Source organism: Xyrauchen texanus, chromosome 15 (assembly GCF_025860055.1).
Source record: "Xyrauchen texanus isolate HMW12.3.18 chromosome 15, RBS_HiC_50CHRs, whole genome shotgun sequence".
Lineage (NCBI taxonomy): Eukaryota > Metazoa > Chordata > Actinopteri > Cypriniformes > Catostomidae > Xyrauchen > Xyrauchen texanus.
Genome location: NC_068290.1, coordinates 20248827 through 20274560, shown reverse-complemented (window position 1 = coordinate 20274560; position 25734 = coordinate 20248827). Strand labels below are relative to the sequence as shown.

At 36.6% G+C, this 25734-nt stretch overlaps 1 protein-coding gene across 1 annotated transcript; it reads right to left on the bottom strand.

Moving 5' to 3' along the window:
* Positions 1-1339: 1339 nt before the first annotated feature.
* LOC127655568 (endoplasmic reticulum resident protein 44-like) lies at positions 1340-24995 on the bottom strand. The gene is made up of 11 exons (XM_052143465.1): positions 24858-24995; positions 16131-16203; positions 15931-15970; positions 14549-14664; positions 9458-9642; positions 9250-9365; positions 8958-9132; positions 8373-8484; positions 7964-8105; positions 6194-6296; positions 1340-2068 (listed from the first exon to the last, which is right to left on the bottom strand). The coding sequence occupies exons 1-11, from the start codon at positions 24984-24986 to the stop codon at positions 1964-1966; spliced, it is 1296 nt and encodes a 431-aa protein (XP_051999425.1). The 5' UTR covers positions 24987-24995; the 3' UTR covers positions 1340-1963.
* Between the last annotated feature and the right edge of the window lie 739 nt (positions 24996-25734).

Genomic DNA, 25734 nt, shown 5'->3' with positions numbered 1-25734 from the left:
GCAAAACCTTGTTAGACCTGCATTTGTGGAGAAAAGACATCCTTCATGTAACCTTGTACACTGACAGAGCCAAAACATTATGACCATTCACAGGTTAAGTGAATAATTTTGAAAAATCTCCTAACAAGGCCACTTGGATGACCTATACCTGGGGAAGTGATGGCACCAGTATGCATTGTGCGAGGACAAGCGGAGGGAGTGTGATGCTCTGGGAAATGTTCTGCTGGGAAACCCTGGAAAAACATTAATTCATCTGAACGTCAGTTTGACACATGCTACCTACCAGGTACACCAATTCATGCCACTGGTATTACCTGATGGTAGTGGCCTCTTTCAGTAGGATAATGCACCCTGCACATATTGTTTGGGAATGGTTTGAGGAACATAATGAAGAGTTTGTGTTGTCCTGGCCTCCAAAAATCCCCAGATCTCAATCCGATTGAGCATCTGTGGGATGTGCTGGACTAGCAAATTCGATCCACGGGGCTCCACCTTGCAACAAGTCCATGCCTCGGTGGGTCGGAACTCTTTTGACAGCACACGAAGGACCAACAACATATTAGGCAGGTGGTCATGTTTTGGCTCATTGGTGTACATGCTCAGTTTCTTGATATTACAGATAGTCTGAGCAATCTTAATCCTGAAAGCCTGTGGCTTTTTAAAAGGATGTCATATTTTAGTCTTCACCATGTTTTATGATATGCTCATATGGCAATAATGTGTCCCCACATTGTTTATGATATTTGGCATTCTAAGGCCACATCAACACAAATACGTTTTCGGTTCAAAACGCATTTATTTAACTTATTAACTTATCTAAATGATTTAAGTTCATGCCTCTCATCCACACTAGAACAGCACCCCCCCAGTTTTATTGTAACTGTAATGCAACATGGGAAGAGGTATATATACTTTCATTTTGGTTGTGTGTATATATATATATATATATATATATATATATATATATATATATATATATATATATATATATATATATATATATATATATATATATATATATATATATAATTTGCTTATTTAGGGTCTATCAAGACCTGAATGCTACACCATTACTTGAATTATTCTCATTATAAATGTTTAATAATAATAATAATATGTCTTTAAGCAGAAAGATGTAATGTAATTCACATGACCTAGTGAGTGCAAAACTAGAAATGATGCCTATAAGACACTGAATTACAAAAGTGAAAAGTCTGAAGATATGAAACGTACACCGACAGCATAGAATCTTGTAAAATGTTTTTTAATTTACTTTTCTTTTTTGGTATCCTTTTCCCCTCTGAGATGACAGATTTACAATTAATCCCCACCCCTTTAAACCCCACCCCAACATAAACCCTCCCCTGACCACTTTCCCCCAGTGGAATGGGCCAATATGAGACTAGAAAGTCTGGATTTTAGCGAGTGGGTATTTGAAGATGTCTGGAACGGTACAGTACATACGAATAAAGACTTATAAGCACATGTAACATATACATGTGCACGCGCACACACACACACACACACACACACACACACATAAAGGGCACACTCTGTTGAGGACTGGAGTGAAACACCACAGCTTGACTGCAGATTTGTTCTTAAACAAAAGTTTCCCATGATTCCAATTGCTCGCACTAAAAATCCATAATCAACCGAATGCAGGTTCCCAACAAAGATGGCCACCAATGTACCTATGTTTTCCTACAAAAAGGGGGACTTGGGTAGACCACAATGTAGGGCAAAAAAAAGAATAATAATATTGTTAATTTAGACAAGACTGACCCACAGAGCACAAACATATTTACAAGCTCCGAAAATAAAAAGTAAAAACGCTCAACTTCATTCCCCACCCCAAAAAATGCTCAGGGGTTAAATTTTCTTATCTTTTTATCTAAAATAAAATTATGAAAGCAGTGGCTGACTGCTGGGTTCAGGATTGGGTCTCAATGCAGTTGTGATGTCACAGCTCGTCCCGGTCCCTGAGGATGGTGTAGCGTGTTTCACTGGGGGCTAACTTCAGGAAAGAACTCTCTGGGGGATTACTGGCCACCTCTCCATTCTCATCCTGTTGGAGCACATGAACATACGGTCAAGTAATCAACCATGCTTTATGACCGAATACAGATTTGAATAAGTCTGATTTACCAGTCAGTTGCACTGTATGACTGTTTGTTTTGTGTACACAACACAATAAAATGCTGTGTTGACCATCTAACCTTCTGTGCAAAGTAAAATAATTTTTTTTGTTCTAACGAAAAAGTGTTTCTTAGACTATCTGTCTTGTAACAGACAGGTTTGGCTCAATTATTCTCAGATTTAGAGAAAACGGAGAGTAAATCAATTTCAGTCATGACATATTAAACTAACTTTTAAACCCTGCGTTTTGCCTTTCTAGGGCAATACTGTTGTAAATATTAATTAGGGGTCAAGCCCCTAATAATAATAGTTTTCTTCTTATTATTATTCTAACGCTCGAGTCTATGGCAGCTTGCGGGAAAGTTATGAAATTTGGCACACAGATAGAGGACAGTCTGACCTGTTACCACAGCAAATTTGCCATCTCTACCTCAAACCCTGTAGCGCCACCAAATGTTTATGTTAATAACTTTTGAACCGTGAGTCCTAGAAACGAAATTCTTTTTCTATGATTCCTTGATGATTGATGTAATTTTCCATCATGAAATTTCTTCCAGCTTTTAGAAGTTTCTGAAAAACCTACTTTTTTTCTAACTCGTCCTAGGCGGTTTGTCCGATTTGTACGTAAATTGGCCTGCATCATCTAGAGGGACTCACGACAAAGTTATTTGAGGCTGTATCTCCATAATGCTTTGAGAGATTGACCTGCTCAGTTTCGGAACGGTGCCACCTAGTGATCACAAGATATGAAAAAAGCAAATTTTTGCTTATAACTTATGAACAGTTTGTCATAAAATCATCACATTGGTCTCATTAGATTCAGTGGGGTATCCAAGTCCAACGATATTAAAATTGGGATGATATTGAAATTGGGATTGGTACGTGTCATCACCATTAGGCCCTGAGGTTACCTGAAGCATTTTGGCGCACTGCCCACTACTGGTCAAAAATGTATTTTTGTCTTATAACGCTTGAACACTTTCCTGCATGATAGCCATCATGCCCAGATACTACATTGCCAACAGCAATGACAGCGCCACATACTGGACAAAAATTCTTAGTAGTAGCTATTTTTTGTTATTTTTAAAATAAATGAGTTTTTTTTATAATTGAAAATTTACTTTTTCTAACTCCTCATACACTGTTGATCGGACTCAAACCAAAATCATGTCACAAAGCTTATTTTGCTGCTCATGGTGACGATAATTGGCTTGACCCCAGTATCGCAGCTTGCAGCTATATTTATAATTGTTTTTTTGTGGTGACCATTCTTTATCTCTCATCAAAAACAGTTTAAAACCTCACAACTGCTGCAACTTTTCTGAGGAGTATCATTCACTCATACTAAGACTACATTTAGAGATCACTTGTGTCTGCAGACTGTTTGGCACCGAGGCCACCGGGTTCATTCTGCTGAACACTCATTCAAATGTCAGCACACGCATTTCATTCCGACATAGTCTTAATTAATGTATGCCAGCATTAATTAGTTTAGATTAACACATTCTTTTCAGAGATTTTGACTAGGAACTGTACTGAACTTTCAACCTGGGTAAAGTGGTTGTTACAATGGGGCACTTTAATCAGCACAAAAAGTGGACAACACTGACTTTAAGCAAAATGTCATTGCAATGCATAGCAAAACATAAACTGACAACTAACTCCCTAATATGGCATAATTACTGACCTAGCAAAGATGTTAAATTCTGTACACTATTTGTTAATAAAGTATCTACAGTTGAAGTCAGAAGTTTACAAACACCATAGACAATTACATGTAAACTCAGTTTTTCACAATTCCTGACATTTAATTGTAGAAAACATTCCCTGTCTTAGGTCAGTTAGGATTGCTACTTTATATTAAGAATGAGAACTGTCAGAATAATAGGAGAGAGAATGATTTCAGCATTTATTTATTTCATCACATTCCCAGTAGGTCAGAAGTTTCCATACAATTAGTTAGTATTTGGTAGCATTGCCTTTTAATAGTTTAACTTGATTCAAATGTTTTGGGTAGCCTTCTAAAAGCTTCTCACAATAAGTTGCTGGAATTGTGGCCCATTCCTCCAGACAGAACTGGTGTAACTGAGTCAGGTTTATAGGCCTCCTTGCTTGCACATGCTTTTTCAGTTCTGCCCACAAACTTTCTGATTCAGGTCAGGGCCACTCCAATACCTTGAAGTTGTTGTCCTCAAGCCATTTTCCCACAACTTTGGAGGTATGCTTGGGGTCATTGTCCATTTGGACGACCCATTTGCGACCGAAATTATCTTCATGGCTGATGTCTTGAGATGTTACTTCAATATATCCACATTATTTTCCTTCCTCTTGATGCCATCTATTTTGTGAAGAGCACCATTCCCTCCTGCAGCAAAGCACCCCCAAAATATTATGCTGCCAACCCCATGCTTCACAGTTGGGATGGTGTTCTTTGGCTTGCAAGCCTCACCCTTTTCCTTCAAACATAACGATGATCATTATGGCCAGAAAGTTCAATATTTGTTTCATCAGACCAGAGGACATTTCTCCAAAAAGTAAGATCTTTGTCCCCATGTCCCCAGTAGTCTGGCTTTTTATGTGGTTTGGGAGCATTGGCTGCTTTCTCGCTGAGCAACCTTTCAGGTTATGTCGATATAGGACTAATTTTATTGCGGATATAGATACTTGTCTACCTGTTTCCTCCAGCATCTTCACAAGGTCCTTTGCTGTTGTTCTGGGATTGATTTGCACTTTTCGCACCAAACTATATTAATCTCTAGGAGACAGAATGCGTCTCCTTCCTGAGCGGTATGATGGCTGCGTGGTCCCATGGTGTTTATACTTGCATACTAGTGTTGTACAGATGAATGTAGAACCTTCAGGCATTTGGAAATTGCTCCCATGGATGAACCAGACTTGTGGAGGTCCACAATTATTTTTTCTGAGGTTTTGGCTGATTTCTTTTGATTTTCCCATAAAGTTAAGCAAAGAGGCACAGAGTTTAAGGTAGCCCTTAAAATACATCCACAGTTACATATCCAATTGAAAGAATAATCAGAAGCTAATTGGCTAATTGCCTAAAGGATTCACATCATTTTCTGGAATTTTCCAAGCAGCTTAAAGGCACAGTTAACTTGGTGAATGTAAACTTCTAACCCACTGGTATTATGATTAAATTAAAAGTGAAACAATCTGTCTGTAAACAATTGTTGGAAAAATGACTTGTGTCATGCACAAAGTAGATGTCCTAAATAACTTGCCAGAACTATAGTTTGCTAATATGAAATCTGTGGAGTGGTTAAAAAATTAGTTAATGACTTCAACCTAAGTGTATGAAAACTATTGACTTCAACTGAATAAAATTAGGGTTGTTATCGGATTAAACAATGCAATTACGTGGTATGCTGTTTATACCTGTTGTTTGCAAATAATCACTTATATCAATATTTGCTGAGAAAAACAGGCAAATTAAAATAACTCAAAAACATTACATTATTGAGGAAGGTGTGAGTAAAGCATTACAAAAAGTGGCTTTAGAATTCAATATATTTTTTGTTGTCATATGATTGAACGCAAGCCTATCACTGACATACAGTCCACAGCAATCCATTTTGCAATCAAGTTTGTTAATTTGTCTGCATTTACACAGGATACGTTCTTGCTATCCATCCGCACTACGTTTTAATCGTTAGTCTAAGCACACATGCATCAGATGGAAGACTTTAACCCATGCACTGTAACAAATCCTGTGTTAATTGATCCTTGCTTATTTTGTGTGGCTGGCTCCCCCAATCATGGTTTGGTAGGTGGAGGGGCATTAAATGCGTTAATTGTATAATGCATTTTTTTATTATTAATTAAACTAAAATAACATGTTAAATTGATAGTCCCAATAAAAACCTCCATTAAAAGCATTGATACTCATAACCTTGTAATTTCATAACCTTGGAACTAGTACACACTCAAAAACGAAATAAACAACAAATAAATAACATTAAACATTTTTTTTTTTAATTCTTTAAGACCAATTCAAATCATTTTTACAAGCCAAAACCAAATTTGGTGAACTCTTTACCTGTCCTGGAGTGATGTCTGTGGGGTCGGGCCCGTGATGGAACTCTCTGTGCAACTTTCCAGAGTGCAGGTCCAATATAAACTGCCTTAGCTTTCCTGGAACCCTGTTCATATACACAAAGCATTATACAGCAGTCGTTTAACACAGTGTTTCCCAATTCTTTTTACCTTAGGTACCCCCACAGCACCATCAGTAAGGCTCAAATACCCCTTCATCGACAGAAAACCAAAAGTCCAAAAGATACCAAAGACTAAATATCTTTTAACATTATAATTATTAACATTATAATTATTAACTATTATTTTGTATCAATCAGTATTGGTTTGATCGAATGACATACCTATAGGGCTCAGTATTAAAAAAGATTTCCCGATTCGATTCCGATTCACAAACTTGCAATTTATTTTGATTCAGATTTTGATTCAGTTCTGATTAATTTGGGTATATTTCAGTTATAATGTACATTTTGCTTACAGATATGAAAGAAATGCTCTCTCAGCTAATGCTGTTAATTATGCAGAGGACCTTATATACTTGGTACATAATGAAATAATTGTACTAATTTTATTTAATTATTAGTTTTTCATCATTGGTCACATTTTAGCTTTTTAAAAATGTACAAATTCTATGTATTCCATCAATAAATATGATGTCTTAAAATTGCATGTTGTTACATGTTTATTGTTTATATGTATCATTTGTAGCATTTACAAATATTTACATTGATATGTAGAACAAGTGCTAAAACAGTAATGTTCCTTTAAGAATGGCAGCAGTTCGATGACTTGTATGTGTGATTAGAATTAAATGCTTTTTTTTTTTTATCAACAACTGACTATAAAGATCAGATATAACAGGTATCAAAAGAGACATTATTCAATCACAAATGTATTGCAAGGATCTCACCATTGAACACAAATTAAACAAAACCAAACTTCTACTTCATTTGGAGTAAAATATTGATCTTAGATTTTTTTTATTGATATTGTGATCTTTCAAATGAAGATCATGATTAATCCAAAAATCTATATTTGTACCCATTCCTAATCCCAATTATTTAAATTTTAAGCCATGCATTTTGTGTTATAGGGTCAACATTGCTAAATAAAATCTGGAACAAGCTTAAATACTCGCTAAGATCTGCATTCCCACAGAGGGGAATCACTGGTTTGAAGGACCAAAACAGGAAAACATGAGCAGCATCATTAATTTAATGGCTGATCAGATCAGAGCCTCCATAGGGCTGACAGTCTCCAAAACCATGGCATTCTAACAAGATAATTACATCATCTGTACTGTCAGAGACACCAAGGATGCGCTGAATTCTCGGCCAGTAAGCTATATCAAAGAGTGATGAGATTGGATAATGGGATATGCAGAGAGCTCAGATTAGGTAATGAAATCAAGCATTTACTGAATTATGATGCTTTGTTAAATAAAACCTCTGGTGTCATAAATCAAATAATTATGATGCTGTAATAAAGTAGTAAAAAATGTTTATACATAAATGAAAAATATACTACTACTTTCACAAACATTACAGCTAGTCAGGCATTGCTAAATTAAGTGGCTAAATTAGCTGAAAGATGATGCCTAAAGCATGTTCTCCATCACTCTCTCTATTTTTGTGTGTATGTTGCTTTGGGGCTGACTCTACAATTATTGTTTAATTGGTAGGTGTCTGGAAAAAGAGATAACTCGCTGGGAGGGACGCTGAAATATCTCTGCATTCAATACACCAATGTCGTAATGCAAAAGCACTATACTTACGCAAGGTCACTAAACTCTGGGAAGACATACATATGGCGGAAACTATCAATGGCAATTACAGGGCAGTCAGCAGGGGTCTTCTGAATGTGTAGCAGAGGATGTCTGAACTTATCACAATCAGCATGTAGAAAATTTATAGAACCTGAGCGAGAGAGAGAGAGAGAGAGACAGACAGACATTCACAATACAGAAGTTAATGTACACAGTCACTGTATACAGTTGCTGTCCCGACTGTAACCAATCAGATAGCAAGGTACCGCTCACAATGTAATTGTAACTGATAACAAAAATCAAAAATGTAATGTTTTGAATTTGAAAAAGCTGTTGAAAATTAACGTAATTCTTGTGTTTTCATGATAAATCATTGCTGTCACTTCTGAGTACTCAAGCTCTTTCCTAATGTGCATACCCTTTTCGCTGATAAGCTGGCGAGCTACTTCATGCTGGAACTTCTCCAGACTCTCTGTGTCATCTTTCTGATGGAAGAGGATCAGGAATGGGATGCCTTCCTCTGTCAGTTCCTTCATACACACAAACACATGTGTTCAAACATCAGTGTTCATTACTGAGGGTTTGAGAGTGTGTAGGCAAGCACAACAGCAGTATGCTTGGTATAGTGGGGCAGGGGTAGGTCAGAGGAGCACATTGCCAAGCAACATGGACAGAAGCTTTGTGAAGTTATTCAAAACATTTGACGTATTTGAAGTAAATCTCAGAAAAAAAAAGCCCACACCCACTAAAGGACATGGCATGCAGACTTTTTAAAACAAAAACAGACTTCAAACGCACACAGTCAGATGGGCTCGAGTGTGGGAAAAGTACACTGAGGGGGAGGGGACTTTTCTTGTGCAAATGATGAATTTACCCTGCAGCTGAAATGTTAGGTGTACATAAATTCAAATGCAGACAAATGGAACAAGTAGATACAGTACTGTAGAACACTTCTTATGTACACATTATCCCAATAAAGACATCATGAGCAAGGAAATTGTACCTCTCCATTTTCGAAGGTGATTTCTCGGACTAGGGGCACACACTTGTCCTGTGTCCAGGCATAGCTTAGGTCAAAGTTTATGAGTGAGCCCATGTAAACCATGTCAGGAGCATTCTCTCCTAATGGCTTATAGATAATATTATCACCACTGAATCTCTCGGGCCTAGACACCTCTCTGAGAGAGAAAAACAAGAGAGGAAAAGTAAGAGTTGTTTAGTGTTTTCACCCTCATTAAACAATGTGTAGTTAAGTAAAGAACTTTTAAAAACTCTGACTATCTGGATTCTCCTACCCAAAAGCTGCCAGGAAAACGCAATCATCCCTCAGGATGTTGGCCACTTTCTCATAAGTACGGTAGTTATCGGAGTCCTTTTGCTCAAAGTAACCAATAATGGTGCGTTTACTCCTCTGAAAGAGAAAGGAAATTAAGATAATATAGCAGTGATCTCCTCTCAGCAGCACTAATCCAGTGGATATCTACTGTGAAATGTTATACTTGCATCTAAAGTGCTTATCTCTTCAAGATTCTCCATCTGTTTGATTGGATCCACTTTCTGCTGACGGATGAAATCAGCGATGGCAGTCACTGACCTTTGACCTCTGTATTCTCTCTTCATCATCATCCCATTCCTGAACAGCTTCAGTGTGGGGTATTTGCTTATCCTGTAGCGCTGTGCTATATCAGCTATAAGAAACATCAAGGAAACATATCTTCTTAACCCATTCAAATGCAAACTATGTTCCAGGGACAGAAATATTTACATACTAAATAAACATACTTTATTTCTAAATGCAGCCATAAATAATGATCAATCAAAAAAATATTATGTTAATGTTTAGATATGCATTACAATGGACATTGGTTCTGATGGGTAACATCCAGCTAATTATGCATAAGGTTTCCTTTAATTATTTCATGAAAACGTATAATCATTGCGTGCACAATTATTAGGCAAGTGAGTATTCTGATCTTATCATTATTTCCATGAAAATTTTCCAACTCCAAACCATATAAAATTGAATGCTTATTGGATTCAATCATTTTCAGGTGATATATATTTGTATAATGAGGGAGGGTGCAGCGAAAGTGACTAACACCTTAAATCAAGGGCTGTGCCTCCTCCGGAGGTTGCATTTGTCGGCCCCATATGTCATCAAGGCGGTCTTGTTTCAGAAAAGCGAGTAGGACACTTTGAATGCAGCCTTCTTTCACGAGAATTTGGAGGATGCATGATGAGTATCCTTCCTGGGCACTTACAACCCACAATTCTTTGCTTCAACGGAAATGTCTAAAAAGAATAACGCCAATTTGCCCGTAAATATTATGTTCAAACACAAGGAATGTTAATTCCCAAGTTGAAGTACCTCAGTAGATGGGTGCAGAGTTTATAATATGTATAATTATATTAATATATAATTAAAATAAAGAATTAGACTAAAAGTACAACTGTTAAATCGAACTTTCTTTTCTCTTTACATCACTATAAAGCTCCTAATATGTACCTCATACATTCCCTTCAAGAGGGACTTTGTTCCCTTGCCACTCAAAGCACTCGCGCTTTGTTAAGTCAAGTCAATTTTAGTTGTATAGTGCCTTTCACAACACACATCGTTTCAAAGCAGCTTTACGGAAGATCAGCATTAACAGACGATAAAACTGTAATGTCTATAATGTCGATGAATCATCATTGTGTAATTTAGATAAAATACGATTCTTAATAGTGTTTAAAAATAATTAAATAGTAATTGTATTAATAACCCCAGTGAGCAAGCTGTAGGCGACTGTGGCAAGGAACACAAAACTCCATATGATGTAGATTAATGGAAAAAAATAACCTTGGGAGAAACCAGACTCACTGTGGGGGCCAGTTCCCCTCTGGCTAACATTATGAATGTAATGTAAATATTACTTATGTATAGTTAAAATCATGGTTTAAAATTATTAATCTAAGTAAGGGTTAAGGGTCAGTGTTTAAACACCGATTGTGTTTGAACTGTAAGATTAATGACCATTGTCTTTGAAGTCCATCTTGATTAACTGCAGAAGTTCACATAGATGCAATTGTCCAAAGAAGGCTTTTGTTGGCAATAGTTAGTCTATGCATTCCATTTCAAGATCGTAGTCCATCAATAGACCGAGGTGATGCAGGTTGGAGTTGGCATCAGTTCATCCTCTGAAGTCCATCATTAAAAAGTGGCATGCTGTCATAGCAACCATGTTACGTTCCATTTCCCCTACGAAGGCAGTCTCATTTAAACGAGGACATTCGGTATACCGCAGCCTTCAAAGGACGCATCCTACCTAGCATGCAGCCTTCCAAACAAGACACAGCCATGGTGTGGAAATTAGAAAGCTTCATTACCTCAGGTAAAATGGGCCAAAAAAAAAGATTTAACTGGCACTAAAAAGTTAAAAAAATTAAAATGCCTTTCAGACAGATGCAACACTCTTGAAATAGCTAAACTATTGATGCGTGACCTCCGGACAATCAAATGTTTTGCTGCAAATAGTTAACGGGTGCAGAAAAAACGCATGGAAAAGAAAAGGTGCAAATTAACTGCAAAAGACTTGAGAAGACTTAAACGTGAAACTACCAAGAACACATTATCCTCCAGTGCCACCATATTCCAGAACTGCAACCTACCTGGAGTGTCCAGAAGTACAAAGTGTCAAGTGCTCAGAGTCATGGCCAAGGTCAAGAAGGCTGAAACACGACCACCACTGAATAACATCCACAAGTTGAAGCTTCAAGATTGGGCTAAGAAATACCTGAAGACAGATTTTTCAAAGGTTTCATGGACAGATGAAATGAGAGTGACTCTTGATGGACCAGATAGATGGGCCCGTGGGTGGATCATGAAGGGACACAGGGCATCACTTCAAGAAAGGCACCAGCAATGCGGAGGATGGGTACTGGTATGGGCTTCTATCATTAAGGATGAGGTAGTTGGACCTTTTCAAGTTAAAGATGGACTGAAACTCAGCTCCCTACTGCCAGTTTCTGGAAAGTACTGTCTTCAAGCAGTGGTACATGAAGAAGTCCTCAGCATTCAAGAAGGCCATGATCTTTATGCAGGACAATGCTCCATCACATGCATCCAAGTACTCCACTGGTTGGCTAGCCAGTAAGGGCCTCAAAGTTGCCCAAATAATGACTTGGCCCCCTTCCTCACCTGACTTAAATCCTATTGAGTACTTGTGGGCCCTTCTCAAATGTGAGATTTACAGTGAGAGAAGACAATACACTTCTTTGAACAGCATTTGGGAGGCTGTGGTTGCTTCTTCAGCGAAAGTTGATTGTGAACAGATCAAGAAACTGACAGACTCCATGGATTGAAGGCTCATAGCAGTTATTGAAAAGAAGGGTGGCTATTTAGGACAGGCAATATTTTTGAAAGGCCAAAAATGTTATTTAATTGTCATTTTGTTACTTATTTGTTGCATTACTCTAAATATTGACAATAATAATTGAGTTGGGAGACATTCTTTTTGTAATCTAGCCTAATAATTGTGCACACTTATATATTCCCCTGAGAAAGACAAAACTCACTTTTCCTTTGTTAAACATTCAGGTTTGAGGTTCAGTAACATTTTGGATTGACTGAGATTATTGTGTTTGTTCAAAAATAAAATTAATCCTGGAGGAAAACAATTTGCCTAACAATTGTGAACGCAGTGTATGTATGTAAAACAAAACAATATATATTTTCTGCATCAATAAATATTATTGATATATATATATATATATATATATATATATATATATATATATATATATATATAAAATATATATATATAGTATAGTATATATAAAAATACTGAATGAATACCAAAGGGATAGTTCTCCCAAAAATTAAAATTTTCTCATAATTTACTCTGTCATGCCTTCCCAGATTTCTTTGACTTTCTTCTGCTGAACACAAAGATTTTTAGAAAAACATCTCAGCTCTGTAGGTCCATACAATGGAAGGAATTGAATAGTGGCCAGAATCTGAAGGTCCAAAAAGCACATAAAGGCAACATAAATGTAATCCATATGACTCCAGTGGTTAAATACATATCTTGAGAAATGATATGATAGGTGTGGGTCAGTGGTGTAGTAGTGTCTGAATAGGTGGGTATACTGTGAATTTATGAAAGTATATATCCAAATATCCAATCACGTCTGAAATTAATATGTTGATTGGTGGATCAGCTTAGTCAGACTGTCTGTCTAGCCAGTGCCATCAGTTGCACACCCGCAGCTCAGTGCGCATTTAGAGAGAATCTCTGTACACTTATATATATATATATATATATATACACACAATTCACGAAACGGTGCTTCGGCATCACGTTAGTAGATTGAAAAAGTTCCAGGTCAAAAGACTACTCATTGTTCTGGCGGCCATACGTATCATTAATTATTTCAGGTGGGCATGCCTTCGTATGCCCTAGACTACACTACTGGTGTGGGTGAGAAACAAATCAATATTTAAGTCCCTTTTTACTATAAATGGTCCTACCTACCCAGTAGGTGGCGATATGCACAAAGAATGTGAATAGTCAAAAACAAAAGAATGTTAAAGTGAAAGTGGAGATTTCTAGGAAAATGTACTTAATGTTTCTCTCCCACACCTATCATATCACTTCTGAACATATGGATTTAACCACTGGAGTTATATGTATTACTTTTTTGCAGCATGTATATGTTTTCTGGATCTGCAACGCTCTGGATACCATTCACTTGCATTGTATGGACCTGCAGAGACATTTTTCTGCCGACAAAACAAATCATACACATCTAGGATGGCATGAGGGTGAGTAAATGAGAGAATTTTACTTTTTGGGTAAAATATCTCTTTAAATGTATATTGAATAAATTGTATTACTAAAATCACATCTCAGCTTCACTTTAAAACTGTCAAAGTATCATTCACGAAGTTATGATATATAAATATACAGTAGTAGTCAGAATTATGCCAAATGTTTCGGTCTTGTTTCACAGGTTGCCACACAGATTTTCATTTTACCTTTAATATACAGAATGGCAAGATTTATGACAAATAGTTTACACTGGAATATGGGGATGCTCTCCTTCTGAGAACAACAAAAAATGGGGCACAAAGCCAAAGAGCCACATCTAAATTGGTTATAATTTTTTTTATTTCAAGTTATGTGAGGGACAGATTTCAGATAAAGGTCTGAAATTGTGGTTAGTCTAATTTCAAAGACAGCCAGAGATTGAGGTCAGGATATAAAGCAAAGATGAAAAGAGACAGAGAAAGGACTAAAGAAAGTAGTAGAGAAAAGAGACAGTGGAGAAAAAAGGGGGAGGGGCAGATACATTAAAGTTAACCAATGTGGGGGGTAAATACTCCAAAGCCGATCGGTTGGAATCAGTTGTATGCCATCTCTCTCTCTCAAACACACACATATTGCACACACACACACACACACACACACACGCTGTGGGGTATCTTTGAGCAGCCTTGACTTCACAGAAGATGCAGTTTTGTCATTAAACCATCAAACACTTTACAAGACATCAATAATTCTGTTTCATTTGCTTTATCTCAAAGGCTAAACCAATGTGTGTGTATAAACTCACAGTGCTGGTCGCAGTCCACTCGGGCGAACACCACCTGTGTCATGTCTGGATATTCCTCTCGCACTATATTCGACGCCTCCTCAAAGATCGGGTGGAGCATCTGACTAAATCGACACCTACAGAAAACACACATATCTAAAATAAGCTTCAAATGCGCACATTTTTGTTTATATACATTTACAAAATAACATGGAAACCAATCTCAAAATTCAGAATGAATTAGATTTCCAAAAATCTGATTTAATAAAATTTCAATTCACATACAATGTTGCTTTGAGCCATTAATTGTCAAAATATGATTCCATGCGTTAAGTTTTTATTTTACAGTTTAATTTTATTTTTTCTAAAACAACTTACAAATTAGTAATGCCACAACAAATGCAAATCATCCTAAACCCCGTTTCCACCTGGTATTAAGATGCATTTCGGATGATTTGATCACATGTTGTCAGCCCTAAATACAGATCTAAATGCGGTCTAAAACGTTTTGTGATCAGATCACCAAAACCACATACGAATGAGGTCAAAAACACATGTGTCCACATCGCATTTGATGTGTAAATACTAATCTGTCCTGTCAACCACTGCACTAAAACAAGTATTTCAACTTTGCCATTTAAGAGCGGCTTTAAAAGGAAATAACCATCTGATCAGAAACATTTTTAAAAGATACATACACGATCTTCTTCGAAGCTTTACAAATCTTCTTTTGTGTGTTTGACATCAACAAATGACAAGCATGAACACTTGAAGCTCCTTTAATACAGGTAATCCACCAAAATAATGGATAATTCTGCTTGACATGTTGTGTTTGTACTTGGATTCAATTTAACAGCACAATGTTTTTAAAAGCTTTCTTTGTCTTTTCTGACTATGTTGTGCTTTAATATTATGCAATAACACATTGACATAATGATTGATGCATGTCGTCATGAAACAGAAACCCTCCCCTCCAAATCAGAACACAAGTGATCATAGGAGATGCAATTAAGTGACCAGGTGTAAACAGTAATGTGTCTCACCTGACCACATGTGATCTGATCACCCGAAAGGCATCTTAATACTAGGTGGAAATGGGGCCCCAGAGAGAAAGTCTACTGATAGGCATGCTGATCAGACTAAATAAAACTCAACAGGCTCAAGTCTGATATGCTTAAAAATTCAGGCTGTCGGGTAGGTAGATGTGCGCAAAAAGTGTTAGTTTACCGTTTCAAGGCTGGCAAATAGTTTGATATTAATGCAGGCAGTTTATTTTTTTTATTTATTTTTTTTTATCTCTGAGACGTTTAATGCAAATAAAATATAAAAGTGTTTATCCAAATGCAAAAATATCACATTCTGACACACATCTGCAGGTGTTACAGACAGACAGAAACACTTACCAGTCTGCATAGAAATTGACTAGAGCCACCCCAGCATTGTCTGTGGAGAGAAGCATGTGGTTGTATGTCAGCTGAACTACTACAATGACAAAGCACCATCAGATAACTCAGAGACTCAAACACACCCACATGCATGACACAGGTGCAGTGACTTTCTGATTGAGACTGCTGACATAAAGACAATTACACATGGTACTCACTAAGGATGTCATCAATGTTCCCTGCATCCAGACTGGTTATCTCTCCTCGCCCAGGAGTATACAGACCCGTTACCTGGAAATCAAAAACATGATTCATTGGTAAACTGTTCATCCAGACTTGCTTACGTGTGTTCATGTGAACAGTAACAGTGCTTACAAAAAGAAGCCATTGGTGAGTTATAATTGATAGGGTAGTAATACTGATCATTTATAATCAAAGTCTGATCTAAAAACACCACATCACATTTAAAGTAATTTAAAATCAACATGACATCATAATTCACTCAATTTACTTTCTTACTACACATTCTTAATGGCCTTTTTGTGAATGACTCATTGGTGCATGCTATTCCAAAGGAAAAAAAAATTATCTTTGCAATATTTCATCAAAGTGCAATAAGTTGCTCCGCCTCTTAAACAACCTCTGCCTTCCAACCACAAGTCAAATAGAGACCACTTTACAAGATCCAATTAAAATGTTCTTGTTAAATATATATATTTTTTCATTCTTAAATCACTTCATATTAAGTCAAATGGAGTGCAAAAGCCATTTCGTGTCAAATTTAAGTAGTAATTGAGAAACCTTCCAAAAAAAACGCCCAACACTGCAAACCGCCGACTGCCCATCTATGCAAAATAACACCTCCATAAAACAGGTCACAACAAACAAAAATGAATGTGTAGCAAACACACACAGTTTTCCCCAGGGCTAGGAAAGTGCAAAAGACATAAATTGCATCATGCAAAACAAAGATTACATTACATTACATGTTGGAGAGGGAGTATGTGAGTGAGATGAAAGATAAAGTTTGATTAGGACCATAACCTGTTTACATTGAGAGAACCGTGGAACAACTTCCTTTATACAAGCTGTCCAGAAACAAATGCAAATCAAACCTGGGATATGAAGGGCAATCAAAAATACACATCAGCTTTTAAAGAGAGTCCTTGAAAATGCCCAGAAAACAGTATGGCATTTTGCTTATATTAGTCCACATTGATCACATTTTGAACAATTAATTTCTGTGACATTACCATGACTCTTCCATGACTTTCCCAGTTGTTTGTGATCACTGGGTTAGAGTTGATAAAAATAATTTTATAGAGATTGCACTTGCAAAGAAATTTCAATAAATATTTCATGAGCTTTCAGATTTTCTTAATTTCTATTACTTCCATGATATTTCCAGGTTTTCCATGAAAGGTGCAACTCTGTATGTTAGAAGTATCATCCACAACATAACCTTAAATACCTTATTCTGCGTAGAGATGGGCACGAGTACTTGAGTACTCTGAAGTGACAGCAATGAGAACGATGATCGATAATAATCATGTGTAACGTGACTTTATTCGAAATTTAGTGACCACTATACACAAACTTGCCAAAGAGGGATCTTATTTTTAATTTTGAGATTGATTATTACGTTTTGATTTTCAGTGGTACCTCGGTTTTTTAAAAGAGATGTCTCATTGCAACCAAACTGAAAATGATGCCGTAATGCTAGCATTTGTTCTTCAGGTTTACGATAACCATAATTCACATGTTTTAAACACACTGACTCATAATGTATTCTTTTTAATAAAAGTGAATGTTTATCATTGACTCTCTAAATCTCCCTGGGTGCCAACATGTTTAGCTACATGATATCACAACTGCATCTCGGCAAAAACTAAAAAAAAAAAAAATCTCGGAGTTGCAGATTTTACACGTTTCCAAGTTGTAAGTCCAAAATAAAGTGGCGTTCCATTGCACTTTTCCCAGTACGAATTTGGAATTTCCATCTCTCTGTGTTTAATGGAAGGCAGCATGAATCATTACAGCAATACATTTTAACATCAATTCAACATGTCCGGGGCAGATACAGCACTAAACAATCTGGAGAACACCACACACCAGGCGAATTCTTCATTTTAAACAGCTGGATGGAGCGCAGCTGAATGGAACAATGCTTTTCAACTCAATATTAAAACGCAATAGTTATTATGGCATCTCTAGTCACACCAACTACGGTTTGCAAACACACGGTTCAGACAGCCGTGATGAAAACTGTGGAGAGCACTTATTATAGTAACCTGTAAGAAGAGCAGAGACACTCACTTTCTGTCATTGAGTTTGCCAGCGAGTCTTCACACCATGGCAAAATATGATGCATTATATGTAATTGTTTGTACTTTTTGTAACAGACTACATTATAACAGTTTATAATAATGTCGCAATGCAGTAGCCAAAAACCTATGTCTGACATATTGTATATGTACATGCCATGAAGAATTTGAGTACTCGAGTAGACAAAATTACCAAATGTCCATTCCTAATTCTGCGCCTTGCATCCACATAACTCAATACTAAATATCATTAGTAGCTCTGCAAATTTTTGAGTGTAGGTTGCTATTCCTCTAAACAAACAATATGCAAATTGCAGCCAGCTCCACGCTATTTGTAAAAAAAAAAAAACCTCACAGTAACAACTTGGTAGCTTATATTTAATTATGTCGTAGTGGTATGAAACGTCTTGTAACTTTGCCATTAGACTTTAATCTAGCTTTCCTCTACCCGTTTTATCAAACAGAGATATGCATCACCTAAGTTGAACTTTATCAAACACAAATCATTTTTCAATTTATAATAACTCCAAAAGCCACCTTTAAAGGGAAAGTACATTTCAACACAAAAACTTTTTGAAATCTCAAACTTAGTTAAAGTGAAGACTTACTGCTGACTCTTAAACTCATTTCACATTAATTCAACCTTGTAAGAGACATGAACCATTTCAACAATCTAGTCTGAACTTTGAGATTTTATTTACCCATGTGATGGTGTGATTACTCTGGCATATTCTGGTTGAAAGATTAATCTGGTGAATGTAAATGCTATTACTCTGAAATGAGAATAACACTACAAACACTTTGCTTGAAGCAATGCACTGGTTTTAAATGATGAGGGTTCCAAATCACGTGCATTAGAGCCATGTAACAAGGCTATCTACCGTTTGTGATACAATTTCAAGAGATATCCTGAATAGGGATTGGCAATGCCACGTAACAATAGAGTTGCAGACTTGTTCGATAAGTGTGCTGTTGCTAAATTCCACTGAATCCTGTTTGACTCACTGTGACACTTTTAAAGATAACCTTCAAACAAGTATAATGCTAAGATGCAAGTGAGTCCCAGCACCTCCTTTAATAAACAAACTGTGGGATAGACAGTGATTAGTGAATATTCTTCTGTCCAAAAATGGCATTTTGCGTTAACTACTGTGAGTTATGACTGAAATCGGCTCTCTTAGCCTATGATAATGCACATTTGCTTGGACAATCAAAAAGCTTTGACACATTTTCTGTTTTAGTTACCGCATATTGCCTTTTGTAGGGCAGTGATGTGAATGCAGGTATTAAATACACATCATGGTTAGTTACCAAGAATGACGATTGAAATAAACACCCTTGTCCTTGCTTACTGCATCCCCACACTAGGGGTTGTCTTTTTCATGAATTCATCCAGGTTGTGTAGCTAATCTACTAAAAATAAACAGAGCCAACATGATTAATGTCTGTGACAACCAAATCTCAGGAGAATTCATCACAATAGTACAAGGTGGGAATTACACACCCAATATTGAGAGTAGCTTCCCCGGTGTCCTTGTAGCTCCTGATGTGACATTTGTTCCGAGTAAATCCCAAACTGTGTTTTTGTAACTTTTATCCTAAGCCAAACCCCAACCCTAAACCGAACCATAGAGTGTAACACCTTACTCTACCCAAAGTGTAAACATATTAAACGTCACTAAGGGGGTTGCTTTTGTGAGTGTGAAAGCAAAAGAGGAAAAGTCTACGTGAGTATGCTGTTCCTCATAAAAGTTCTCATCTAGAAAGTCACTAAAGGAAAGGTACCAGGACTGTAGGCATGAAATGGTTTCTATGCCATTTTTGTAATGAAAAACAGTAGTCTATAAACATTTAGAAACTTTCTCTGCCACAAATAATGCCAGTTAATACAGTTAATGTTACTAAAGTAGCTTCCAATCAGCTGACAAGCAAAGAAAGTAGCTACATGGTTAGCTAGTTAGCTATAAGCTCATGTGAGAGAGTATAATATGGACTTGATTTACTTTCCAGCATTGCATCTCACCAACTAGGTAATAACATGGCGTGAAATCAACACTCAACAGACACAATCCACCACTGCACTGTTGTCTGCTGAGCTGCAAAACGATGCTCACCTTTCAATCTGCTACATTACTTACTGCACTGACAAACTATAGCTAGCTAACATAAACAGATGTGATACACATGAGTGGCATGGTTGTCAGGGACAAGGTTAATGTTATATTAGTTATACTGAAAAGGAAAAATTATGGGGTCATAAGCCTAGTTTCCATCCCCCTTTCACGCTATTTTGTTATCGACATTTAGGCGACATTTGCCGCTTTCTGACCGTTTCCATTCAAATGGCCTTTTATAGATAAAAAGGGTGTGCGTGATGACGTCATGCATAAAAAAAACACTTTGTCGCATAAGTTTTGGTTTAGTGCAAAAGAAATCTGCCCTGAAGCCATTTCCATTCAGAAATGTGTGTTTATCGCTAATGCGCCTCCCTCATTTTTTTCTTCCGAAGTTTTGGTAAAATGGGGAGAGTATTGAGACAATTCATTAAAATTAGCCAGTTTACTATCATTTTCATTTCAAAAATAAAAGCAATAAGAAGAGGAGGAATTGCAATCAAAAGGGAACAGTTGCCCTTCTTATAGGACTGTAATATTGGTCCTGATGTTACACTTATCACCAGTCTGTTACACCAGTTCCAACCGAAAGCATATCGTCATGGCCCTGTTCAAGCTGGCAACCTGCACCAAGTAGTGGCGGAAACTTTCTGTCTTAGTATAAGGACCATCAATCGATGTGTATATGCTGTGTGCACAGCTATTAAAGAAAAAAAATTATGCAGTGTAATATCAGGGTTTACATATGATACATTCCTGATATTCAATATTTTGAACAATCATCTAATCAAAAGCATCGCCATCACAACTGCATTATATCCCGCATATTTCTCCACCAACTTTTAACGACCAACTGAACTTGATGATCATCTAAAATTTATTTTAGCTTCAAAATGCTAATTTAGAAGAAGCAGTAAATGCAATACGAGGTAAAGAAGGTTAGATTTAAAATATTTAAATGTTTTCAAATGTTCATAAGCTCGTTTTCGGAAAGTGAGCTCTGCATTGGAAAATAATTCTGATAGTTTAGAGTCTTGAAAAAAGTGTAGAACATTCTGAGAATGTCATTCAGCCGACTTTATTCATCTACAGAACAGGGTAAAGCTAATAAAAGTTTGAAAAAAGAAAAGGCATATATATAGGTCTAAAAAATAAAATAAAAATTAGTTTGGTACTTAATTTTTTTAATTGAATGCTTTTTTTGTTTGGTAATTATTTATTTTTTTATTTAACATGTTTTTCGTTTGGCAATTTATTTAATTTAATACAGGGGATTTTGCCGGCATTTTTTCAAAAGTAGACTAAACAATAATTTAATAGAATTGGGCAGTGAGTTTTTCCAAAACAAAAAGCACGCTGAAGCTTTTCACCTAGTATTGTGTAAATATTCTTAATTTAAAACATCTTTATGCACAGAAATTATATACTTTTTGTACTGTGGGCTAATTCCGTGACTGACAACTATTATTTTGAATGGTGTGGAAAAGGAACTTTAATATATAATTGGATGGATACTGCGATTAAATTAATCGCAAACAGTGGCCATTCATTTGTTCAATGTGCACGAGATATTTGTTTTGGCACTCCTGGAAGTGTCACGTTTGCAGATTGGCTCTATATGACATAAAGATCAATCCATAATCACGTACAATAAATTGTCTTTCAATACTGTTGTCGTGATTAACACAGGCTAACAATTGGGGCATTTTTGCGTTAATGCCAATTTTATCTACAAAAAGTGTTACCAAACCATTTTTTCGTGACATCTGATGTATTGACAGAGTTAATGTGCTTGAGTTAAACGGAAAAATATTATGTCGACATTTGTGACATTTTAGCGATAATGTGCGTTTCCATCTATTTTATTTTGATGCGCTAAAACATTTTTGGCAAAAAATCCTTCGATGGAAACATAGTTATAGTTTATTAACTTTCCAGTATTTATTTCAAAAACTAGTTAGCAGCTTACCAAGAAGATAACGCTTAACTCCACCCTGTCTGCAGAGCCACCGTCAGTTCAGAGTCAGCTCTGTAAACAATGGAGACGGAGCGTGCTCTGCTGGAAAAACTATGTAATAACACCATTTCTAAAGCATTGTTTTCTGCACTATATGTTCTCAAAATGTTTCATAGTTTCAGTGAATGTTTCAGTCAGTTTCAGTGAATCAGCCCATTTTAATAATATAAGCAAGCCTACGTAACAATTTACAGAATATAAATAATATATTAATAATATACATATTAAAAATATTATCCTATTACCTATCTTTAATAGACCATACATACCTATTTTTCATAAACATAACTGATTCAGCAGCAAGGTCCCCTCTTTCGGTAATTCATCTATTTTTTTTTTTTTACATTTTGTCAAATTTAATCTTGAGAGAACTGACTTGAACTCTTAAAGGGATAGCTGACCCAAAAATGAAAATTCTGTCATAATTTACTCGCCTAATGTTTTGCAAACCTGTATGACTTTCTTTCATCCATTGACCACAAAAGGAGATGTTCGTCAGAATGTCACAATTCACTTTCATTGCATAGGAAAAAGATAAATGAAAATGAATGGTGACTAAGACTAACGTTCTGTCCAACATCGCCTTTTGTGTTCCAATTGAATTTCTCTCATCTATGGGCTTGGAACAACAAATTGTCTTGAGGTAATCAAGACAATTTTGGAGTTACATTTTTATGCTGGGTCCAGGGGGTAGGAAAAAAAAACTATTGGATTTTGGTATGTGGAAGTTCTAAAACAAAACGTATAATTTAAAATAAAAAAAATAAACAGGGATTAGGGCTGGTTAAAAATATATTTTTTCTGATTAATCTTCATTTGAACTATTGTTTTTTGTTGAAGTATTTGTTAAAAGTATTAGCCAAGAACAATATAAATGTAAGTCGGTAAATAATTGCATCACGTCTTTCTTGGAAACAAGTGACTAATTGAAAATATTGACAGGAATATTGCTTCTGAATAAATTATATTTATACCACAATTTTTTTTAAAAATTACAAAATGTATCTCCAGTCCAGACAAAAAACACTTTTTACTCGGACATGTGAATGATCAAGCCCTGCTATATACTATACAAATTATCCCATCTGAATAGAGGTAGAGGTTATAAAAACGAAATAAATAATTTTCAGAAATTAATTTCAGGCCCTGATTTCAATCAAGCCAATCATTTGTCTTATTTGTAATCTGAGTTGTCCGACCGATGTTTTGAAACTCTGTTTGAGGCCAGGGGTTTGCAATTAATTGGAAGTAAAAAAAAAATAATACCAGCCTAAACTGCTTGGCTGATGTTAGCTGGTTTAAGCTGGTCACCCAGCCTGGCCAAGTTGGGACCAGCCTGACCGATCCAAAAAGTGCCCAAAACCTCTCTAAACCAGCCAGTTTTGTTTTCAGCAGGGATCAGACCAATGTCCTTCTATATCAAGAGACAATTATTATTATTTTTACATTCATATTTAGTTTGTTAAAATGCATCACATTTGGAGCACTTTCACACTTTAACAGTGATGAGCGAAGCTGCGCAGGCCGCTTCCGTGTTGACAGCCAATAGGATTCGGCCACAACAGAGAAGTTCACCAACCGGTTTCGTCTCTGATGAGTCAGTGGAGGAGCACTAAATGCATCCCAAAATATCCCTCTCTTTAATTTAAGACTTTAAAGATCACTGCTGACAGCTGGATATTGCATGACGGCAATTGTAGAAACCAGTTAAAGTGCTTAATACATTTGTTAAACGCCCTTTCTTGTTAAAGCTATTGGCCGGCCGCGCATAACTTTTTAAGGTATGAATGGGAAAACGACACATGAAAGCGACACATTCTCTCATCGATATCAACAAGTTGAGTTTCACATTTAAAGCTTAAGCAGGCACGCGAAACAAGCGTTGGGCCACTGTGTCATAGCTAGACCGCGAGTGACGTGTCCTTTTCTCCGTTCTTCAAGACTCCTATACTGACATAATTATCTACAATGTAAAACAATACTCTACCATTGCCACGGAACATTGTATGTGAACTGTCAAAAATAAAGGTTTTACGACCCAGTGGCCCTTAGCTGCTTGCAAGCAAGCTAAATGGCATTATAAATCAGCATAGTCAAGAGTTTTAAGCTGTTTTACGCAGAAAAGTTATGTATTCACATGGGAATGGTTGGCTCACAGCCTGTAAACTCTCAACACCTTTAATTTGCTCTAGTTAAATAACTGAAAGTCCGATTGCCTGGATAGCTGGTTAGCTACTTTAGCCAGCTCTTTAGCATTTTCTAAGCCATCTGCAGCTAGCCTACACTAACCAATTAGTGTGGCTAAAGTGGTTCGTTTGTCCAATTCTGAAGACCATCTCACAATGACCTGTTAAATAACAATAGAATTCAAGAGCATCTCATCCAAGTCCACACACCATCCCATTAGCTAACGTTATATGAGCTAGCTAGCACAAGTAGACCCTGAAGGAAGTGTGTTAGTGACAAGTCTGTGATAACTCCGTCACATACCAGCAGGAGGGTGAAGTAGTGCAGTTCGGAAACGGGTATGAATGATGATAATTTCATTGTATAGTGGTGTTGGTTGAGGTTACGCTGTTGTTGGATCTGACCAGGCTCTCGACACCACCTCCTTCTCATCTGCTGCAGGAAACAGGCAAGTGCAAACGGCCAGGACTACGGGAACTGGAATTCCAGGTCTGCGTTGAACTATGGGAAATGTAGTTACATGTTTGTTCTATTTGTCGTTGAACAAACCAAGATTTGTGTTTCTTAGAAACTACAAGTTTCATAATGACCTGCTTGTGGAGGCTGTAGTTTTATTTCTCTTCGAGCCCAGATGCGTTTGTGTTCTCAAGATATTTTGGAGTATCACCGACCTTAAAGCGGGACCCAAACTTTGAAAAAGTACGAAGAAAGCAGAAAAACAGCAATGTGTAAAAAACCGAGGGTAGTTTAATGTTAAAATAGAAGTCTCAGAATAATTGTGTTTCTCCTTGAATGTGGTAAGTTGCATCATCGTTTCTCAACTGTGTAAGGGAGGATTTTTAAACGTATTTAACCATTAAGCTACATGCACACAGTGCAAGACGCAGGAATTATAAAGCATGCGTACTCAGCTGTTTAACATGCTTTAAAGTATTGTAGCAGTTATGTAAGTATGTTTGCATTTGTGCTGTTCCTACTTATTCGCTGCCAAGTTAAAATGCTTGGATATAAAGATGTCAGAGGGTTCTGCTACTGATTCATACACTTTCTATTGAATTAGAGTTTTACTGCAATCCCCACATGTCTCACGCTGTGTAAACTGTTTACACAGTTGTTAATATGGCACAGTATGAATAATACATGTTTGAACTTCCAGTTTGTGGAACTTGTGAAAATACTT

Coding starts and splice junctions, on each gene's coding strand:
- LOC127655568 (XM_052143465.1), bottom strand. CDS start 24,986: ATGAGAAGGAGGTGGTGTCGAGAGCCTGGTCAGATCCAACAACAGCGT. Junction 8,485..8,957: donor TCACCTTCGAAAATGGAGAG/GTACAATTTCCT, acceptor GTGTGTATGAAG/GAACTGACAGAGGAAGGCAT. Junction 2,069..6,193: donor CAGACATCACTCCAGGACAG/GTAAAGAGTTCA, acceptor GTGCTCCAACAG/GATGAGAATGGAGAGGTGGC.